The following is an 18,110-nucleotide window of genomic DNA, read 5'->3' as shown; positions in this document are numbered from 1 at the left end:
AGTGTTTCTGTTTAAAAGTGTACCATACAGAGTTAAAGGAACACTATAGGGTCAGGAACACAAATGTGTAATTCTGACTCTATAGTGTTAAAAACACTGTTTAGCCCCCTTGTCCCCTTAAATATAGTAAAATCTTACCTTTATTCTAGTCTGGTAATGCTGGCTCTGCCCCTGATCTGCCTGCTTGGATGACATCATCAGAAGTATTGATCACAGCCAATCATAATGCTTTCCCAAAGGATTGGATTGGCTGAGATTGCCAATTTTGATTATCTCAACCAAGGATGTGTGTCAGGGGCGGGGCCAAAGGTCACCCTGGCCAATCAGCATCTCATCATAGATCCATGCATCTCTATGAGGAAAGTTCAGTGTCTCCATGCAGAGGCTGGATACACTGAATGGCACTGACCTAGGAAGCACTCTAGTAGCCATCCGAGGAGTGGCTACTGGAGTGGAGGACAGATAGAGCTGGAGATGTTCCTAGGGACCAATGCAAACCCTGTCGTTTCTCTACAAAACGTGTCTACTACAAAATGCCTGCAGGGACTGACTATACTCACCAGAACAACTACATTAAGTTGTAGTTGTTCTGGTGACTAGAGTGTCCTTTTAAGCTATTACATGAAAAGACTCTGTGTGTGACTTGATTTACTGCTTAATGGTTATATTGGATTCCTGACCTCAGTTTGTTCTGATTACTCTGTCAGCCCCCTGTACCAACCTATTGGCTTGTTATACCGACTACTCTGATTTCTGGATCTCCTGGACCATTTTAAATGATATGCATGCTTACCACTTCAGTCTTGTAAGTGTGCGCTATAATTAAAGTGTTTATTTTATCAAGATACTCTGCACTATTACGCTTCTATGTATACCATGATGTCCTACAAATCCTGAGGTTTCCACCACCTTCATGATATGCCTGCAATCAATTTATTTTTGTGAGTGCGAATAACTATTTATATTTTCACTCCATTTTTTTATTGCAACAGTATTGCGCTATGTTTTTCTCTGTTATCATTGTATTGTAGATTATTCCCTTTTCCATATTGTTTTGAGGACCCAGAGGAGTCCTTATCTACAGTACTTATAGTCCAAGGGTAATTGTTTAGATTGTTATCTATTACCCACTAAGTGTGTGTTTTATTCACCAGTAGGTGCAATACAGTGCAAGAGCAAGGTACACACTGCCTGATAAGACACAACAACAAAAGAAGAAACCTATATACTGGCAATCAATAAGTTTAGAGCAATCAGACAGTTTAGGATAATGTTTTAGACACAGACAGTAAGTTCCTTTTTTAGGAGACCCTGCTGCCAATTGTGATGCATTTGTCCTTACACTTGTTCTGAGAATTGTTGGGTAATATCACGGGTAAGCCATATGTGTCTAATCCTCTAGACCAGGCTTACCCAAACTCCGGCCCTCCAGATGTTGCTGAACTACAACTCCCATGATTCTATGAATTAAATAGATAGGATGAGAATCATGGGAGTTGTAGTTCAGCAACATCTGGAGGGCCGGAGTTTGGGGAAGCCTTCTCTAGACTGTAAGCTCGTTTGAGCAGAGTCCTCATCTACCTATTGTTCCCATGTCACTGTGTAATTGTCTCATTTATTGTAAATTCCCTTAATATTGTAAAGTGCTGTGGAATTAGTTGGAGCTATATAAATACCAATAATAATAATAATCCTGAATACAAAAATATAAATCTGGAATAAAATAACAACATTTTCCTTATTTGTGAGCCCCATGTACAATCCACACATTTTCCACAAGACGTCCAAAGCATTAGAGATCAATAGGCTAAGCAATGCAGTCACAAAGTGACTTGCATGAGTGGCCTTTTGCCAAGTTTTGTGAACCTGTTTTATCTTAGGACATATTTTGGCTGTGTTGAAATTTCATTGAAATTAAAATGTTGTCAACAAGATTCTTATTTTTTTAAATGCTCAAAATCAACTTTGCTGTGACATAGCCACTTTAAAGAAGTATTATACAGAGTAAAATACATATTTTACACAAAAAGTAATCTCAACACTTTTGCATGCAGATGCTAATACCTAATTTTAAACTACAATCTTTCTCTCCGTAGTTTATGTCCATGCTAAATCCTATAACGATTCCAAAATGATGCCAAGTGCAAGTAGACAGAAAAGATCAAGATAGAATTATAACTAACCCGCACAGTCAGGCAACATGAAATATCAGTTTCTGTTCCCTCACATAGCCTTCACCCCCTGGAGTCTTCCTATACCAGAAAACCCAATATCATCTACGGGAGGCATTTGTGATCTAAAAACTGCAAGTTAGCTGGAATATTTGAGTCTGCAGCCAGAGGTGGAAACAGAGCAGCCCAAATAAGACAGAAACCTCTTAGGTAGCACTTGCTCAGTGCTCCAATATCTAGATCCACCAGCGTACTAACATGATTCCAGGAACAGACAAACAAATATTTCTTCTACAGGGAGTGCAGAATTATTAGGCAAGTTGTATTTTTGAGGATTAATTTTATTATTGAACAACAACCATGTTCTCAATGAACCCAAAAAACTCATTAATATCAAAGCTGAATGTTTTTGGAACAAAAACAAATCAGTGACCAATATAGCCACCTTTCTTTGCAAGGACACTCAAAAGCCTGCCATCCATGGATTCTGTCAGTGTTTTGATCTGTTCACCATCAACATTGCGTGCAGCAGCAACCACAGCCTCCCAGACACTGTTCAGAGAGGTGTACTGTTTTCCCTCCTTGTAAATCTCACATTTGATGATGGAACACAGGTTCTCAATGGGGTTCAGATCAGGTGAACAAGGAGGCCATGTCATTAGATTTTCTTCTTTTATACCCTTTCTTGCCAGCCACGCTGTGGAGTACTTGGACGCGTGTGATGGAGCATTGTCCTGCATGAAAATCATGTTTTTCTTGAAGGATGCAGACTTATTCCTGTACCACTGCTTGAAGAAGGTGTCTTCCAGAAAATGGCAGTAGGACTGGGAGTTGAGCTTGACTCCATCCTTAACCCGAAAAGGCCCCACAAGCTCATCTTTGATGATACCAGCCCAAACCAGTACTCCACCTCCACCTTGCCGGCGTCTGAGTCGGACTGGAGCTCTCTGCCCTTTACCAATCCAGCCACGGGCCCATCCATCTGGCCCATCAAGACTCACTCTCATTTCATCAGTCCATAAAACCTTAGAAAAATCAGTCTTGAGATATTTCTTGGCCCAGTCTTGACGTTTCAGCTTGTGTGTCTTGTTCAGTGGTGGTCGTCTTTCAGCCTTTCTTACCTTGGCCATGTCTCTGAGTATTGCACACCTTGTGCTTTTGGGCACTCCAGTGATGTTGCAGCTCTGAAATATGGCCAAACTGGTGGCAAGTGGCATCTTGGCAGCTGCACGCTTGACTTTTCTCAGTTCATGGGCAGTTATTTTGCGCCTTGGTTTCTCCACACGCTTCTTGCGACCCTGTTGACTATTTTGAATGAAACGCTTGATTGTTCGATGATCACGCTTCAGAAGCTTTGCAATTTTAAGAGTGCTGCATCCCTCTGCAAGATATCTCACTATTTTTTACTTTTCTGAGCCTGTCAAGTCCTTCTTTTGACCCATTTTGCCAAAGGAAAGGAAGTTGCCTAATAATTATGCACACCTGATATAGGGTGTTGATGTCATTAGACCACACCTCTTCTCATTACAGAGATGCACATCACCTAATATGCTTAATTGATAGTAGGCTTTCGAGCCTATACAGCTTGGAGTAAGACAACATGCATAAAGAGGATGGTCAAAATACTCATTTGCCTAATAATTCTGCACTCCCTGTATACCAATCAAAGTCTAGATCAAGCATGTCAAACTCAAAGTCTGGCACGGGCCACATAAACAAGGTTTAAGTTTATGTGGGCTGCAAAAATAAATACGTTAAATTTTCATAGAAATGTAGGTTTATTTTAAAAAGTACAGTATAAAAAAAAAAAAAAAAACAGCATCCCCCTCTACTAAACCACAGCACCCCCTCTACTAAACCACAACACCCCCCTCTACCACCCTGTGCCAAATCTGATCCTCCTGCTACTTCTTGAAACCCTGTGAAGGTGGAGCACGTCGATGTCACTTGGCATTGCGTGCCTCCATGCACCTCCAGGTACTCCACTGTTCAGTCGCAGCCAATGCAACATTGACCAACACACACACACACACTCACTGACAGACACACACACACACAGACACACACACATACTCACTGAAAGACACACACACACATACTCACTGACAGACAGACACACACAGACACACACACACTGACAGACACATACACACTGACAGGCACACACTGAAAGACACGCACACACACATTTACACATTCTTGCACTCACATCATTTAATTTATTGTTCTCTAACTTTGGGAGATCTCCTTCCTGCTTCTCACTGCTCCCTTGCGCGGTTTAGTGATGCTGGGTGCCGGAATATGACATCATATTCCGGCGCCCGGCTCCACTACAGACGCCGCGCACAAGGGAGCAGTGAGGAGCAGGAACACTGAGCTCCCCCACTGGCCCTCCTCCCCGGCCGAGTAAGTGTTAGCAGAGTAGGCACCTGCAATGTGGGGAAAGCAGGTGCCTACTCTGCTATGACACCAGCATGAACTCGCGGCTCGCTGGACCGCAGAGATGGTCCTCGCAGGCTGCGAGTTTGACATGCTTGGTCTAGATAGTGAAAATGTCTAATTTCACTTAGATGTACAGCTTTTTTGTTTGTGAAAATATGTTCTATTTCTTAATTACAATTAAAGCATACCTGTAATGATACACAAATATGAGTTGCTGACATCACCATAAAGGAATGTCCTACTTTGGGATGTGTCACCATACAGGGCCAATCATTGTGCAGAGAGAGGAGGGAATGGCAGTAGATAAGTGTATAACAGATCCAAAAGCAACCAAATGTATAATTTATCTTAATGTATATTAAACCTGACATGAAAGATTCTTTTAAAGCTTGAGATTTGTAGCACATTTCTACAATTGACTAAACACTCCAAGCTCTATAAACTCTACAGCCTGTGGTAGTGGATATGGTTCTAGGACCGGAACCTCCCTTATTGTAAGAAGTCGATTAGCTTTAGAATGGTGCTACCTGGGGTTCAAAAGGGGCTATTTGTTGCCTGCTCTCTGCAGCCAGGAGAACAAGAAGCTCCTGCTCAGTGGCATAATTTAGCTCTCCTAAACTAAGCCATGCAGCTGTAGTGGAGGCAGCGTGCCCGGCAGAACCCAGGTAAGAAGGCAAACCACTCTAAAAACAGCCTGACTGCTTATTTTGGCAGGGTCAATCTGGCATCATAACTACCTGCAGCACACTGTAGTGATTATGGTGCTTGGCGTATTCCTGTGAAGTTTGTTTGACGGAAAATGTTACCCTTCTATTTGGGTGACCTAAAAAGCCAATATCTAGAAATTAAGAAATGTTGGAATTCGCTTAACATTTCTACAGAGAGAATGTTGGTTAAAGAAATTAAATAATAATATAGGTAACATTACAATTCAATAGAAAATAAAAGAGGATGCTTTTAAAGAGATTATATATATTAATTTATATATATGTTTATATTGATACATAAAAGCCTCTAATAAATGAATTATCAAGCATGTATTAACACTTACCTGCTTCTTCTTTGCTTCTGATGATAAGACTCGTGTCACACCAATACGATGTAGCATGCTATGAACTCTGTGTTCAAATGTGTTACAAATATCTCCATCAGCTTTTTCACAGTGCCTTTTCTAAAATGAAAAACATATTCAAATGATGTTGAACAGATAAATAAAGATATGTGCTTTTAAATGTTGTGTTAGATATGTTTTCTGCTCAAAGCCTGCATTCAGAACCAAAATATTTTAGATATAAGGTTTTTAACAAACACATCTTTGCCTCTAAATTAGAAATGTATTGTTGTCCATCATCGTACTAGTGCAGCAAAGAGAAATCAGACGTTCAGATCAGACATTGATATCCTATTTCCTAGAGACTACAACAATATTTCTTCAGCCCTTTGTAAAGCCTGACCACTGTCATTTACAGGGATAAAGAAAAGCCATTACTTTGCATACTATATATTTTTACTATAAAGGATTAATTTACTTAATCTAAAGTTTTTTTTTTTTTATCTTGCATTTTTTAAAACTGATCCAATGGGTGTTTTGTTTCTTCTCCTCCTGCTTTATCTTTGTTTAGAGATCCAACTGAATTGTTATATGCTGACTCCTACTTCGGCTATTCACAAAAACATGTCAAACCTATACATGGGTGACCTCATTGCACTTATGGGGAATCCTCTGACACCTTGCCAGCTCTGAAATATTGGCACAGATTGGTGACAGAACAATTTTGTGACAATGTTAGATTCAGGAACTGCCATTAAAATTATGAGCTCAGCATACCAAAATTTAAAGAAGAAAAAAAAAAGATTCCCCTACAGACACTTCTGGGGTTGAACGTCATCGCAAACAGAACCCTTACGATCTGATGCCACATGCAGCCACATTACAAGGAAGCTGAGGTAACTTTGTATCACTCAGTTATTTTGTTACCATCTGAGATCCCTCTTTGTTGATATATAGTGAACCATACCCCTGCTTAATTTCTCGACTCAATTGACTTCTCCAACACTCTTATTACCGGACTGTGCCCTGACAAACCCCTTGTTTACAGATTCTGAGTTGCTTGTTCGATCTCAGTATTCGGGAGTAATAACTCATAAATGATGGAGCTGGGTTTTTTCATAAGAGTCAGTGCCATGTATAATTTCTCAAAAGTTGTGAGAAGGGGAAGTTCCATCTTGTGAGGTGTTGAGATGTGGGCTTTCCACCAGGATTTCAATAGTAAATAAGAGTGGTACGCTATATTGGGCAGGGTGTACTAGCTTTTCAGTTGATCAAATATGGACAGTTTCCCATTGGTATGCAGATTATTCAGGTATGCAACTCCACATCTGTTCCAAATTCTATAATTGAAATCTGGAATCAGAGTTGACAAAATTTTAAGAGGTGTTGCCAAGGAGGTCAGGGTGGCAGCTGCACAGGAGTTAACGGATGTTGTTCCAAATTGCTAACATTGTTAAAGTAATGGGGAGTGCCTGTGATGTGTCCGGCCTTTGATGAGGCCATCCCTATAGCAAGCTATTCATGTCCCACTGGCATACCCACTTCTGTTCAATACATACCCATTGTGGTGGGTCAGTGTGTTCGTTGACAACAAACTATTCAAGACAGCCGCTCTATAGTAAAGTTGTATGTTCGGTAGGCCCTTTGCAGGTGTGCCTATAGAGTGTCGAGAAGGCCACTATGGGCTTCTGGCCATTCTATATGAACAGGTTTATTTGGTTCTGCTTCTTCGCATGATAAGCTCCTTCACGTGGAAGTAATGAGCTTTCGAGGAGGATGTCTCGAGGCAGTGAGGCCGCAATATTTTGGGGTTTTGGGACTCTGGGTAGTCGGTCGTGTAGCAGCATGTCTGACGGAATTTCAGGGACTATGAGTTTGAAGAAGCTATGCACAAATGCAGGTAAGTCTGCCATCAGGACTGTCTCAGGGATCCCCCTCAGGCGCAGAGTTCTGCGTCTGGACCGATCTTCGAGATCCATAATTTTTGCTTCACATTGTGTGAGCTGTGTGGGCAAATGCTGTATTCGATCCTTGGCCGTCTTGTGGGTATCCACTATCTCCTCCATTTTTGTCTCCATGTGTACTGTGTGGGAGCCGAGGTCTTGAAGGTCATTTTTAATCTTGGCTACACTGGATTGCCATATAGTTATCAGGTTTCTAGATTGCTGGTCCAGTGCCTTTTGTAGGAGGGCGGTGGTGAGGGGTTCTGACTCAGGAATCACTCCGGAGTGACGGGCACCATTTTGTAGGCCTGATTCTGCAGTTTGCAGTGTCCATTTCTGGGTAAAGAAATTAAGTGTATCCGATTTCTCCAAGTTCCTACGTGCTTTAGCGTGTGACAAGTTAGCAAGTTTACCCTTGGGGGAATCCACTTACACACAATTTTGCCAGGCTCATGGTGCGGAGCTAAGGGCTCAAGTGGCCATCTTCCTTTGTGTCTAGACAAACCTCCTCCCATTGTCTGCTTCAATTTTAACATATTCAACACTCTGTCTGCTGCAAATATCCTCTGCTTGTTTTCTGGACTGCAACTACCATCACTCCCTATAAATCTTTTTGGATATTGCACATTATCCATTAAGGTATTATTTTATTGTGTACAATATACTTATTGATATTTTGCAACTCCACCGTTGATTTCTTTTCTTAAAGTGGTATACACCACCAAGTTGTTATCTGTAGTTGAGTTTTATATTATTATTACAATGTATTAACTTTGTTTTACAAAACTTGGAATATACATATAACACTTGTTAAAGTACATTGAACTTTGGTATAAATGGAAATTGCTCAGAAGGACATTTTAACATTTAATACAGTTTTTTTACATATGTTAGAAATATCTTTAAAACATATTTATTTATTGTTGCAAGTGACATAATTGACCGTGAAGACTCTCACAGATACACAGTTTAGAACTGACTGCTTTATATTTTACACTGATTGGCTGATTATTACCGTAAGTTTTCTAAAGAGTGTTTTTTTTATTTGTATGATACTGTTGAAATGTATTCAGCAACAATACAGGGTTTTCAATTTAGGTATGTAACAAAAAAAAAAAAACAATATATCCAGTCGCTTCACAAGAGGGGAGCGGGGAATGCAGACCGCACCAGGGTGTGCATCACGGGATGCGGAGGGGGGGTGACACCTGGACCTGCCTTTGGGGTGTGCGAGCTGTGTGGCCGCACAGGGCACCATGGCAACACAGCTCGCAGTCGGTCACTCACAGACCAGCCAGAGTTATGTATCTGCAGTGCAGAGCAAGTCAAGTGCATAGTGCTGCTGTGCACTTGACTTGCGAATAGTGAGGGGAGAGCCGCAGCCTGGAATCCACATGGGTGATGCAGAGGTCCGGTGCGTGAAGGAGGATGAGCATGGGGGCGCGATGTTGATGTGCTCCGCCTTCTCAGGGAGCCACGGAACAATCCGCTCAGTGTGTGTGAGGGTGTTGTCTGGTGCTCTTCAGTCTGTGACTTGGCGGCGTGGGAAACGGACACCTGAATCCAGGGAGCAGCAGTTATTAATGTGAGTGGTTGTTCTTCTTGCTTTTTTTTTACTAAATTGATTGTGTTTTATTGAAGGGGGGCTGGGGACTGGTGAAGGGGAGTAGGGAATTTAATGAAGGGGGCAGGGGATTGGTAAAGGATACTGGTGAAGGGGGGCAGGTGATTGGTAAAGGGGAACAGGGAATTGGTAAAGGGGACTGGTAAAAGTTTCACCTGGCAAGAGGCTTTCTCAAAAGTGTTTCAAGAGAAAGCCTCTTCCCAGGTGAAACACGTTAAGTGTATTTATTATTATTATCTACCTCACCTTGAGTGTATTTTTTCTTGTTTTATATTTGTATATTAATTACCTTTAAATAAAAGTAATTTTTTATTGGACCAACCTTTGCTGCTATTCTGCTTGAACTACCGTATCCGTGGGGGGGATTGTACCACCCAAGCCCAAGGGATAGAGCAGTCCACATCTGGTCCATCAAATGTGAGTAGATTTCTTACGACTTTAATTGTATTCTCTGCCTTATGGTACACACTATTTTGGTTTTTCTATTTTCCTTTTTCTCCTATATTTCTTGAGGGAAAAGACCATTATCTAAACCTACAAGTGGGCGCTACACTATAATATCCTAAGCCCATATTCGAAGAGCTGCTTATGTATCCACCATTTGAATGACTGCAAATACCAAGAACCACACTATATCCATAGGCGGGGATTGTTCCACCCAGGTGTTTTATTCTATTTATTTGGACATTGACATGCTACACTATATATTTTCCCTGTTTTTCTCCCTGCTTTGATATATATATATATTTTAAGGACATTTTAGGCACTGCACCACTACTTGTACTTTCATCTGTTTGTGGACGGGATGAGAGACCCCGGCTCCGGTGATTTAGCTGCTGTTTGGACTATTCCAGTTATTGCTTAGCGCTAAATACCCTTTAGGTGAAGAGATAAGGCAAAGGTCCAGTGTAGACAGGGCAGCATCCATATTTGAAGCATCAGTCACTCTGTGCTCTGTGTTATTGTGTTGGATGATCAATGAATGGGGAGTACCCCATCAGTACTCCATGACATGAGAAGATAAAATATCTGTTAGGGGTTAAAGTGACTTCCTCCACTACAGGGTTGTGCTTCAGAGGTCAGAAAAAAAGGTATTTTCCATCTGTTTGAATATGTTGAATATGTGGTTTTTCCTCTGGTTAAAGTCAAGAAGGCAGCTTTATCTTGCCCCTTTATACCCTCATATAGCACAGGTGTATGTATATCTATTGAGTCTTTTTATTAGATAATCAATACAATTTATAATTTTATAATATTTGGTGTGCAGCTGATTATTATTAATTTTAAAACTTGATCAAAAGACACTGGAGGTTTTGGTAGTCAAAACATGACATCCGACTGTATACCTTTCACTTGCTTGGGAGGTAGTAGGGCTGTAATTAGCCTGCATGTGTGGCAGTTCTGCCATGGTGATTCCATCAGACACACCTTCGCTTGTCCTACAGAGCCGCTACTTGGTAGTCTAGTTGGAGTTGTGCTGAGGCAAGGTTGCCTACCTGCTTCTGTAAGTAAGAGTTTTGTTTTATGAGTCCCTGTGTTATGAGTCCCTGCGGTCTGCTCCACTTAATCTGGCTGTAAAACCTGTGATGCTCTTTTTTACTTGTATTATCTCTGCTAAAATATCTTGACAGAGCTCCATCAGAAGACCTGTGTGGATGGATGTGGTCACAGGGTTACAAGTTCCCTCAATTGATTGAGAAGGCTTGGAGGGTCCCTGAAAGTGCTACATTCTATGTAGAGGTAGATCTTCAGAGGTGTCGGGGAAGTGATCTAGTTCAGGCAACATGTCTGGCATACATTCGCCATGCGATCTCCTTGGCAAGTCTCCAATATCTGCTGAAAACCTGGGTCGATCCAACTCGTCTTCTGCCTCATAGATAAATAAATATTTCCAGGATGCCAAGTTATCAAAAGTGTGCCTTAAACAGCTCTACTTTTGCAGATTCCTACTGCTCAGACACGTCAGGGAGATTGTTCCGGTTGAGAGCTTGCTCCACCCCCCCAGAAATACATGTTTGTATTCCGATGCTATAGTGATTCTTTAACCACTTTGTGATAGAAACATATAGTGTATGGAATCACCACTTATGCACTTTAACCCCTTAAGGACACATGACATGTGTGACAGGTCATGATTCCCTTTTATTCACATCTCGAGCCATGTCCAAAGATACACTTGTGTTATGCTGCCTGAAGTCAGTTCCCTGGTATCCCTAGGAATCAAAATCAGGACGGCAGGACAAGACCTCACAATTGAGACTGTTTTGCCAATATTGGGTCTGTTGAGGGCCTGTTAGTACTTTATTCTGTAAAGTTGTGCAATGTATACACATAAGGTATCAGAAAAAGGACAGTATCTGCTCTTTAAAATTTATGTATAAATATGTATAAGTGCAAGTTGTTGAGAAAGCTTCTGTTAGATGAAAACATGTCCAGCTTTTTTTTGTGTGTCCTTTTTCCAGTTTTTTCCCACCTCATGCAACATTTTTGTTTGTGATGGCTTGTTATAATTTTGCCTACTATTTATGTATTTATCGGCCAAGTGTTATTTCATCTTACCAGTACTTTAATGAACAGCATGTGTTTCAAATGGAAATGTTGTGACTTTTTAAAAATATTATTTAATGTTTTCTCTCCATAGATCTTTTCTTTATCTCTTTGGAATTACAGAACCTGTAGACGTGCACTCCAGAACTTCAATAGAAATGGCAGTCAAAGATGAGCATTTCTTTTGCTTGTTTGCTTTTGTTAATTATTGCGGGGAAAGGGCACAAAAATAAATATTTTGTGCACTAATGGGAATGCAGAAAAGCATATTGGCAAACAAAATAAAAGTGAAAAAAGCACCAATCACAAATGCATATAATTTTGATAAAGCCTTAGTCAGTAAGGAGAAGGAAGGAAAACATGTGAAAACATGTTGGTCTTTTAACCCCTTAAGGACACATGACACGTGTGACATGTCATGATTCCCTTTTATTCCAGAAGCTTGGTCCTTAAAGGACCACTCTAGTGCCAGGAAAACATACTCGTTTTCCTGGCACTAGAGTGCCCTGAGGGTGCCCCCACCCTCAGGGACCCACTCCCGTCGGGCTCTGGGGGGAGGAAGGGGTTAAACTTACCTCTTTCTCCAGCGCCGGGCGGGGAGCTTTCCTCCTCCTCCTCGCGACGTCATCGGCTGAATGCGCATGCGCGGCAGGACCCGCGCTCGCATTCAGCCGGTCGCATAGGAAAGCATTCATAATGCTTTCCTATGGACGCTTGCGTGCTCTCACTGTGATTTTCACAGTGAGAAGCACGTAAGCGCCTCTAGCGGCTGTCAATGAAACAGCCACTAGAGGCTCTGGAGGCTGGCTTAACCCTCAGTATAAACATAGCAGTTTCTCTGAAACTGCTATGTTTATAAAAAAAAGGGTAAAAGCTAGCTGGACCTGGCACCCAGACCACTTCATTAAGCTGAAGTGGTCTGGGTGCCTAGAGTGGTCCTTTAAGGGGTTACATATTACATAGCTGAAAAGAGACTTGCGTCCATCAAGTTCAGCCTTCCTCACATATGTTTTTTGCTGTTGATCCAAAAGAAGGCAAAAAAACCCAGTTTGAAGCACTTGTAATTTTGCAACAAGCTAGGAAAAAAATTCCTTCTTGACTCCAGAATGGCAGTCAGATTTATCCTTGGATCAAGCAGTTATTACCCTACATTGAAAGATTATATCCTTGAATATTCTGTTTTTGCAAGTATGCATCTAGTAGCTGTTTGAACATCTCTATGGACTCTGATAAAACCACTTCTTCAGGCAGAGAATTCCACATCCTGATTGTTCTTACAGTAAAAAAACCTTTCCTTTGCCTTAGACGAAATCTTCTTTCTTCTAGTCTAAACGCATAACCTCGTGTCCTATGTAAAGTCCAGTTTGTGAATAGATTTCCACACAATGGTTTGTATTGGCCTCGAATATATTTGTATAATGTTATCATATCCCCTTTCAGGCGACGTTTTTCTAAACTAAATAGGTTTAAATGTGTTAACCTTTCTTCATAGCTGATATGTTCCATTCCTTTTATTAATTTTGTAGCCCGCCTCTGCACTTTTTCTAGTGCCATAATATCCTTCTTTAGAACAGGTGCCCAAAATTGCACTACACATAAGAAAATATTTAAATATTTTTCGTTATATTAAATAATTTTACAAGTGTATCCAAAAATATTTAATCATTTGGAAAGCTTATCCAACAATATTGAATCAAGGCCATGATTCTTTATTATTACCACAATGTTTTGTGGTTTTGCTTGTAATGATTTTGTTTCTGCATTAATGGGAGTGACATAATTCATGGTATTAATGTTATATGCACCAGATCTTTGTAGAACAGATTTCAGAGATGGGAAGCTAACCATACACATTTATTTCCTTCCCATGCTGCTTTTAAGACCTGTACAAAAACATGTATTTTCTTTTTTTATTCAGCATTACTCTTTAAATTAGAATATATATATATATGTATTCTTATTTAAAGAGTAATATATATATTTTAACACTTTGAAAAAAAATAATTTAAAAAAATGTATCTAAAATTATTAAAATATTTGGAAATTTTAACCAACAATATTAAATTGAGGCTCATGTTAGGAATGCTAACCATTTCCTCTATTTTTGGAACCAACTGGAAAAAATGCATACTGCACAAGCACTTATTCCACAATATTTTTACACAACAATTTCACATACCTGTTTCATTGCAAGTGATTCTTCCTCATCACCTGACAGAAGAATCAGTGACTGGGATTTGCCTTCTCGTGAGTATCTTGGTTTAATTCTCCTTGCAGCATCTGGAGTCCATGTGGGATCTGCTACAGACCTTGACTCTGGAGATGTGACATCTTTACTAATGTCTTGTCCCCTTGCAGTGTCTCCACTCTTCCCTAATGGCCTTAATATGTCTGTTAAAGTCTGTTTCCTGCTCTTTGTAGCTACAGGGCTCCCATCTAGGTCTTTTTCTGACTTAAGTCCTTTGGTGGATCTTGGTTTTCTTAAAGCAAAAAACTCTCCAATTTTCTTCTTGAATGTTCTAGATCCAGATGATGAAAACGAGGTGATTTCTGGTGAAACTTGCACTGGTATGTGGCTGAGTAAATAAGAAATGTAAAAATTAAAATTTTATATACTAATTACCTCTCTTCTTTTCTCAAAACTAATAACAAGTAGTGAATATGTTGATAGAAGCCACAATATGCCTGCTATCAGCTTATTCTGCAATTTTGCTTATCCTAAAGACTGGGTGGAATAATGGCTGAGCTACTTATCTCATATCCCTATAAATCAAAATACTAGTCTCTTGATTGGTACAGCCTCTACTTATTCTGGAAAAAGTACATTTGCTTCTGAATCTTTCATATGGAAGTGTAGCACCTTCACACACTTTAAAGGGACACTATAGGCCAGTGGCAGAACTAATTTAGAGTGGGCCTTGGTGCAAGAAATTATTTTGGGCCGCTCTAGTGCAAGAGTGGGCAAAAGGTAGATTCCCATCTTCGTACAACTCCCACTAAGCTTTGCCGCTGGAGATCTACCATTTGCCCATCCTTGCATGTTGTGTTTGTCAGCAGGTTTTTTTTTTTTTTTTTTTTAAGGGTTATTTGTAGGATTTAATTCTTTACAGTTTATTCCAAAATTAACTTGGGGTTCAGTTGTGACATATATATTTATAGGATTCTTACAAACATTTGACGTTGTGCAGTTTAAGGCTACGTTATCGAGCCCTGGCAGGTAAATCCTTTAAGCAGATGGTGTGCACAGTACTGCAGGAATGAACTTCTTTAAATGTTGGCAAGAGCATTGCAAAAGGATTCTGGGCTTCAGTTAGAATAGACATAGCTTCAATGTGGTGCTGCTGCCAGCGTTTACTTGGCGCGGGGGTTTCTGAAGTTACGACCAGCAAACTTCGCCTTATCTCCGAGCTCCTCTTCAATCCTCATGAGCTGGTTGTATTTAGAAAGTCTCTCTGACCGACATGGAGCTCCTGCATTAATCTGTCCAGTACACAGTCCCACCACCAGGTCGGCAATAAATGTGTCTTCAGTCTCTCCAGAACGATGACTCACCATAACCCCCCCCATCCCTTGGACTGAGCCAACTTACACGCCTGGATGGACTCGGTGACTGAGCCAATCTGGTTGACTTTCAGGAGCAGACAATTACATGCTTTCTTTTCCACAGCCTGCTGGATTCTCTTGGGATTGGTCACAGTTAAATCATCTCCAACTATCTGGATATCAACTGTGTTCTGGAAACTCTTCCAAGTTTCCAAGTCATCCTGGTCAAATGGATCTTCAATGGAGACCACTGGGTATGACTTAATGAAGCTCTTATACAGATCTCCCAATTTCTCTCCTGAGATGTAACGAGTTGGGTCATCCGGGGATTTGAAGTCAAGGTCGTATTTGCCATTGCGGTAGAATTTCGAACCAGCCATGTCCATACCAATGACAATCTTATCAGTGTAGCCAGCTTTCTCGATAGCTGATTTAAGTAGCTCCAAGGCTTCATTATTCTCCAGAATGTTAGGAGCGAATCCACCTTCATCACCGACATTGGTGGCATCCTTTCCATATTTGGCCTTTATGACATTTTTCAGGTTGTGGTAGACCTCTGCCCCCACGGGAAGGATCATGAACTCTTGCATGGCCAGCTTATTCCCTGCGTGTGAACCCCTGTTGATGACATTAAAGGCAGGGATGGGAAGGATGAGGTTGTGGTTTCCGGCCAGGTAAGCGATGTGACGGTATAAGGGGACACCTTTCTCTGCTGCACCAGCCTTGCACACAGCCAGAGAAACACCCAGGATGGCATTAGCACCAAATTTAGACTTATTTTTTATCCCATTAAGTCCCAGCATCACTTTGTCAATCTTTTCTTGTTCCACAACACTAAGTTTCTTCTCCAGCAAAGCTGGTACAATGGTCTTGTTGATGTGATCCACAGCCTTCAGAACACCTTTGCCCAAATATCGGCTCTTGTCTCCATCCCTCAGCTCAAGAGCCTCATATATTCCAGTGGACGCCCCACTAGGCACAGCTGCCCGGAAGAGACCTTTGCCTGTGTACAGGTCAACCTCTACTGTAGGGTTTCCCCTGGAATCCAGGATCTCCCTGGCGTGGATCTTCTGAATGGACATGGTGCCTATGGGGGGTCTCGATGCTGGATGATTGTCCCGTTTGATGGAGTGGCTGTTTGGGTCACTCCGCTTGGTCTTTGCTTGTTCTGGAGGGTCAGAGGTAGGTCGGTAGCAAGAGCTCTTGTACTGGAGGAGTCTGACCGCCCTCCGCCACTTCTCCATTTTCCTCTGCTTTGTGGCACGTCGCTTGGTGGGTGGTAATGTGGCAGTGCCTTGCCCAGCGTCTGCTTGGGTTTTGGGGCTCTGTAGCTTGCGGGGTGCCCTCTGGATGGTTAGGCGGCAGGGCGGGTGCACCTCTGTATGGATCCCGTGCCCGGAGTGAGTCTGGCAGGCAGCCTCTGGTGCATGCTCTTGCTTTTCCTGTGGGGTTTGGGATGAAGATTTGTGCTGTAGTCGCCTCCAGAAGGCCCTGCAGATTTGATCGAACCGGGCTTCAAAGTGCTGTCTCCAATGTTGGAGCCCCGGGTCCTCTGTAGCATGTTCAGGATATAGCGTGGCGGCCATCTTAGGTGCCTCGTGCAGCTTGCCATCGGACTGCAGTTTACCCTGTGGCAGGTAAGTGTGAGTCTCCAGCGGGGACCGGGATATCCCCCACCGGTCCATAGGGGGGGGTAGCAGGGGAACAGCAGAGCTGCAATGCATTGCTGACCCTCCGTCGGGAGATCGGCCACCTCTCCCGGCACTCAGGTTGCTGACCCTGTTAGGCCTCAAATGCTGATCCCGGTAAGCCGGTGTAAATTGCTTCGTGTGTGGTATCAAACTGTTAAGGTTTGCTTCATTTACCCGCCGGTAACTCATTTTATCACCTTTTTGGGCTAATTTGTGCCTTTTAGTAGAGTGAAAGGTTGTGCAGAGCAGGAGCTGTGCTTGCATGCGTCTGCTCAGCTCTGCGTTCAGGCCCCGCTCCCCTTGTCAGCAGTTTTTGTGTTTTGAATGTAAGCATACTTTTGTATAGAGTAAGTGTGTGCATGTACAGGTGTATTTGTATGTACAGTTGCCATGTGTGCGATGGTTTGCTTGTGTGTAGTGTTTGTGTTTGAATACAGGGATGTGTTTGTATGTAGTGTGGGCTTTTAAATGCAGGTTTGCTTGTGCGTAGTATTGGTGTTTGAACGAAGAAGTGTTTATATATAATTTTAGAATTTTAATACAGGGCTGTGTTTATATGTAATGTTTGCATTTTAATTGCAGGGGTGTGTTTGTACGTAGTGTTGGCTTTTAAATGCAGGTGTACATTTGTGTGTAGTAATGGTGTTTGCATATAATTTTGGAGTCTGATTGCAGGGGTGTGTTTGCATTCTGTGTTGGTGTTTGGCTGGTGGGATATATGCACACACACACACACACACACACACACACTGCCACATGCATACTTACACAGATATATATAACTCATTAGCTCCTTTGGCTTCCAATATAATTTCTATGCAGATGACACGCAAATCCACCTGTCATCTCCTGATCACTCCCCGTCCCTCTTGACTAGTGTCTCTGACTGCCTCTCTGCTGTTTTTAACTGGATGGCTGCCCACTTCCTTAAACTAAACTTGACCAAAACTGAAATTCTGGTCTTTCCTCCCTCAAGTGTTGTTACTCCTGTGTCTGTCTCCCTCCAAGTCAATGGTGCTACCATCAGCTCCACCATGCAGGCTCGCTGCCTAGGTGTTCTCTTTGACTCCGACCTCTCCTTCAAGCCTCATGTTCAAT

At 41.8% G+C, this 18,110-nt stretch overlaps 1 protein-coding gene and 1 pseudogene across 1 annotated transcript in view; both read right to left on the bottom strand.

Moving 5' to 3' along the window:
• The window catches only part of CARMIL2 (capping protein regulator and myosin 1 linker 2), a 129,828-nt gene that overhangs the window by 30,723 nt on the left and 80,995 nt on the right, over positions 1-18,110 (bottom strand). Inside the window, exons 5-6 of the mRNA XM_063438547.1 lie at positions 13,958-14,354; positions 5,665-5,784 (exon numbers count right to left, since the gene is read on the bottom strand). Coding sequence (XP_063294617.1) covers positions 5,665-5,784; positions 13,958-14,354 — 517 coding nt within the window. The remainder of the gene's footprint in view (positions 1-5,664; positions 5,785-13,957; positions 14,355-18,110) is intronic.
• LOC134578312 (beta-enolase-like) lies at positions 14,862-16,410 on the bottom strand (annotated as a pseudogene).

The sequence above is a fragment of the Pelobates fuscus genome, chromosome 12 (genome assembly GCF_036172605.1).
Source record: "Pelobates fuscus isolate aPelFus1 chromosome 12, aPelFus1.pri, whole genome shotgun sequence".
In the NCBI taxonomy this organism is placed as follows: domain Eukaryota; kingdom Metazoa; phylum Chordata; class Amphibia; order Anura; family Pelobatidae; genus Pelobates; species Pelobates fuscus.
The sequence above is the reverse complement of the archived record's forward strand: the minus strand, read 5'-3'. Positions and strand labels throughout refer to the sequence as shown.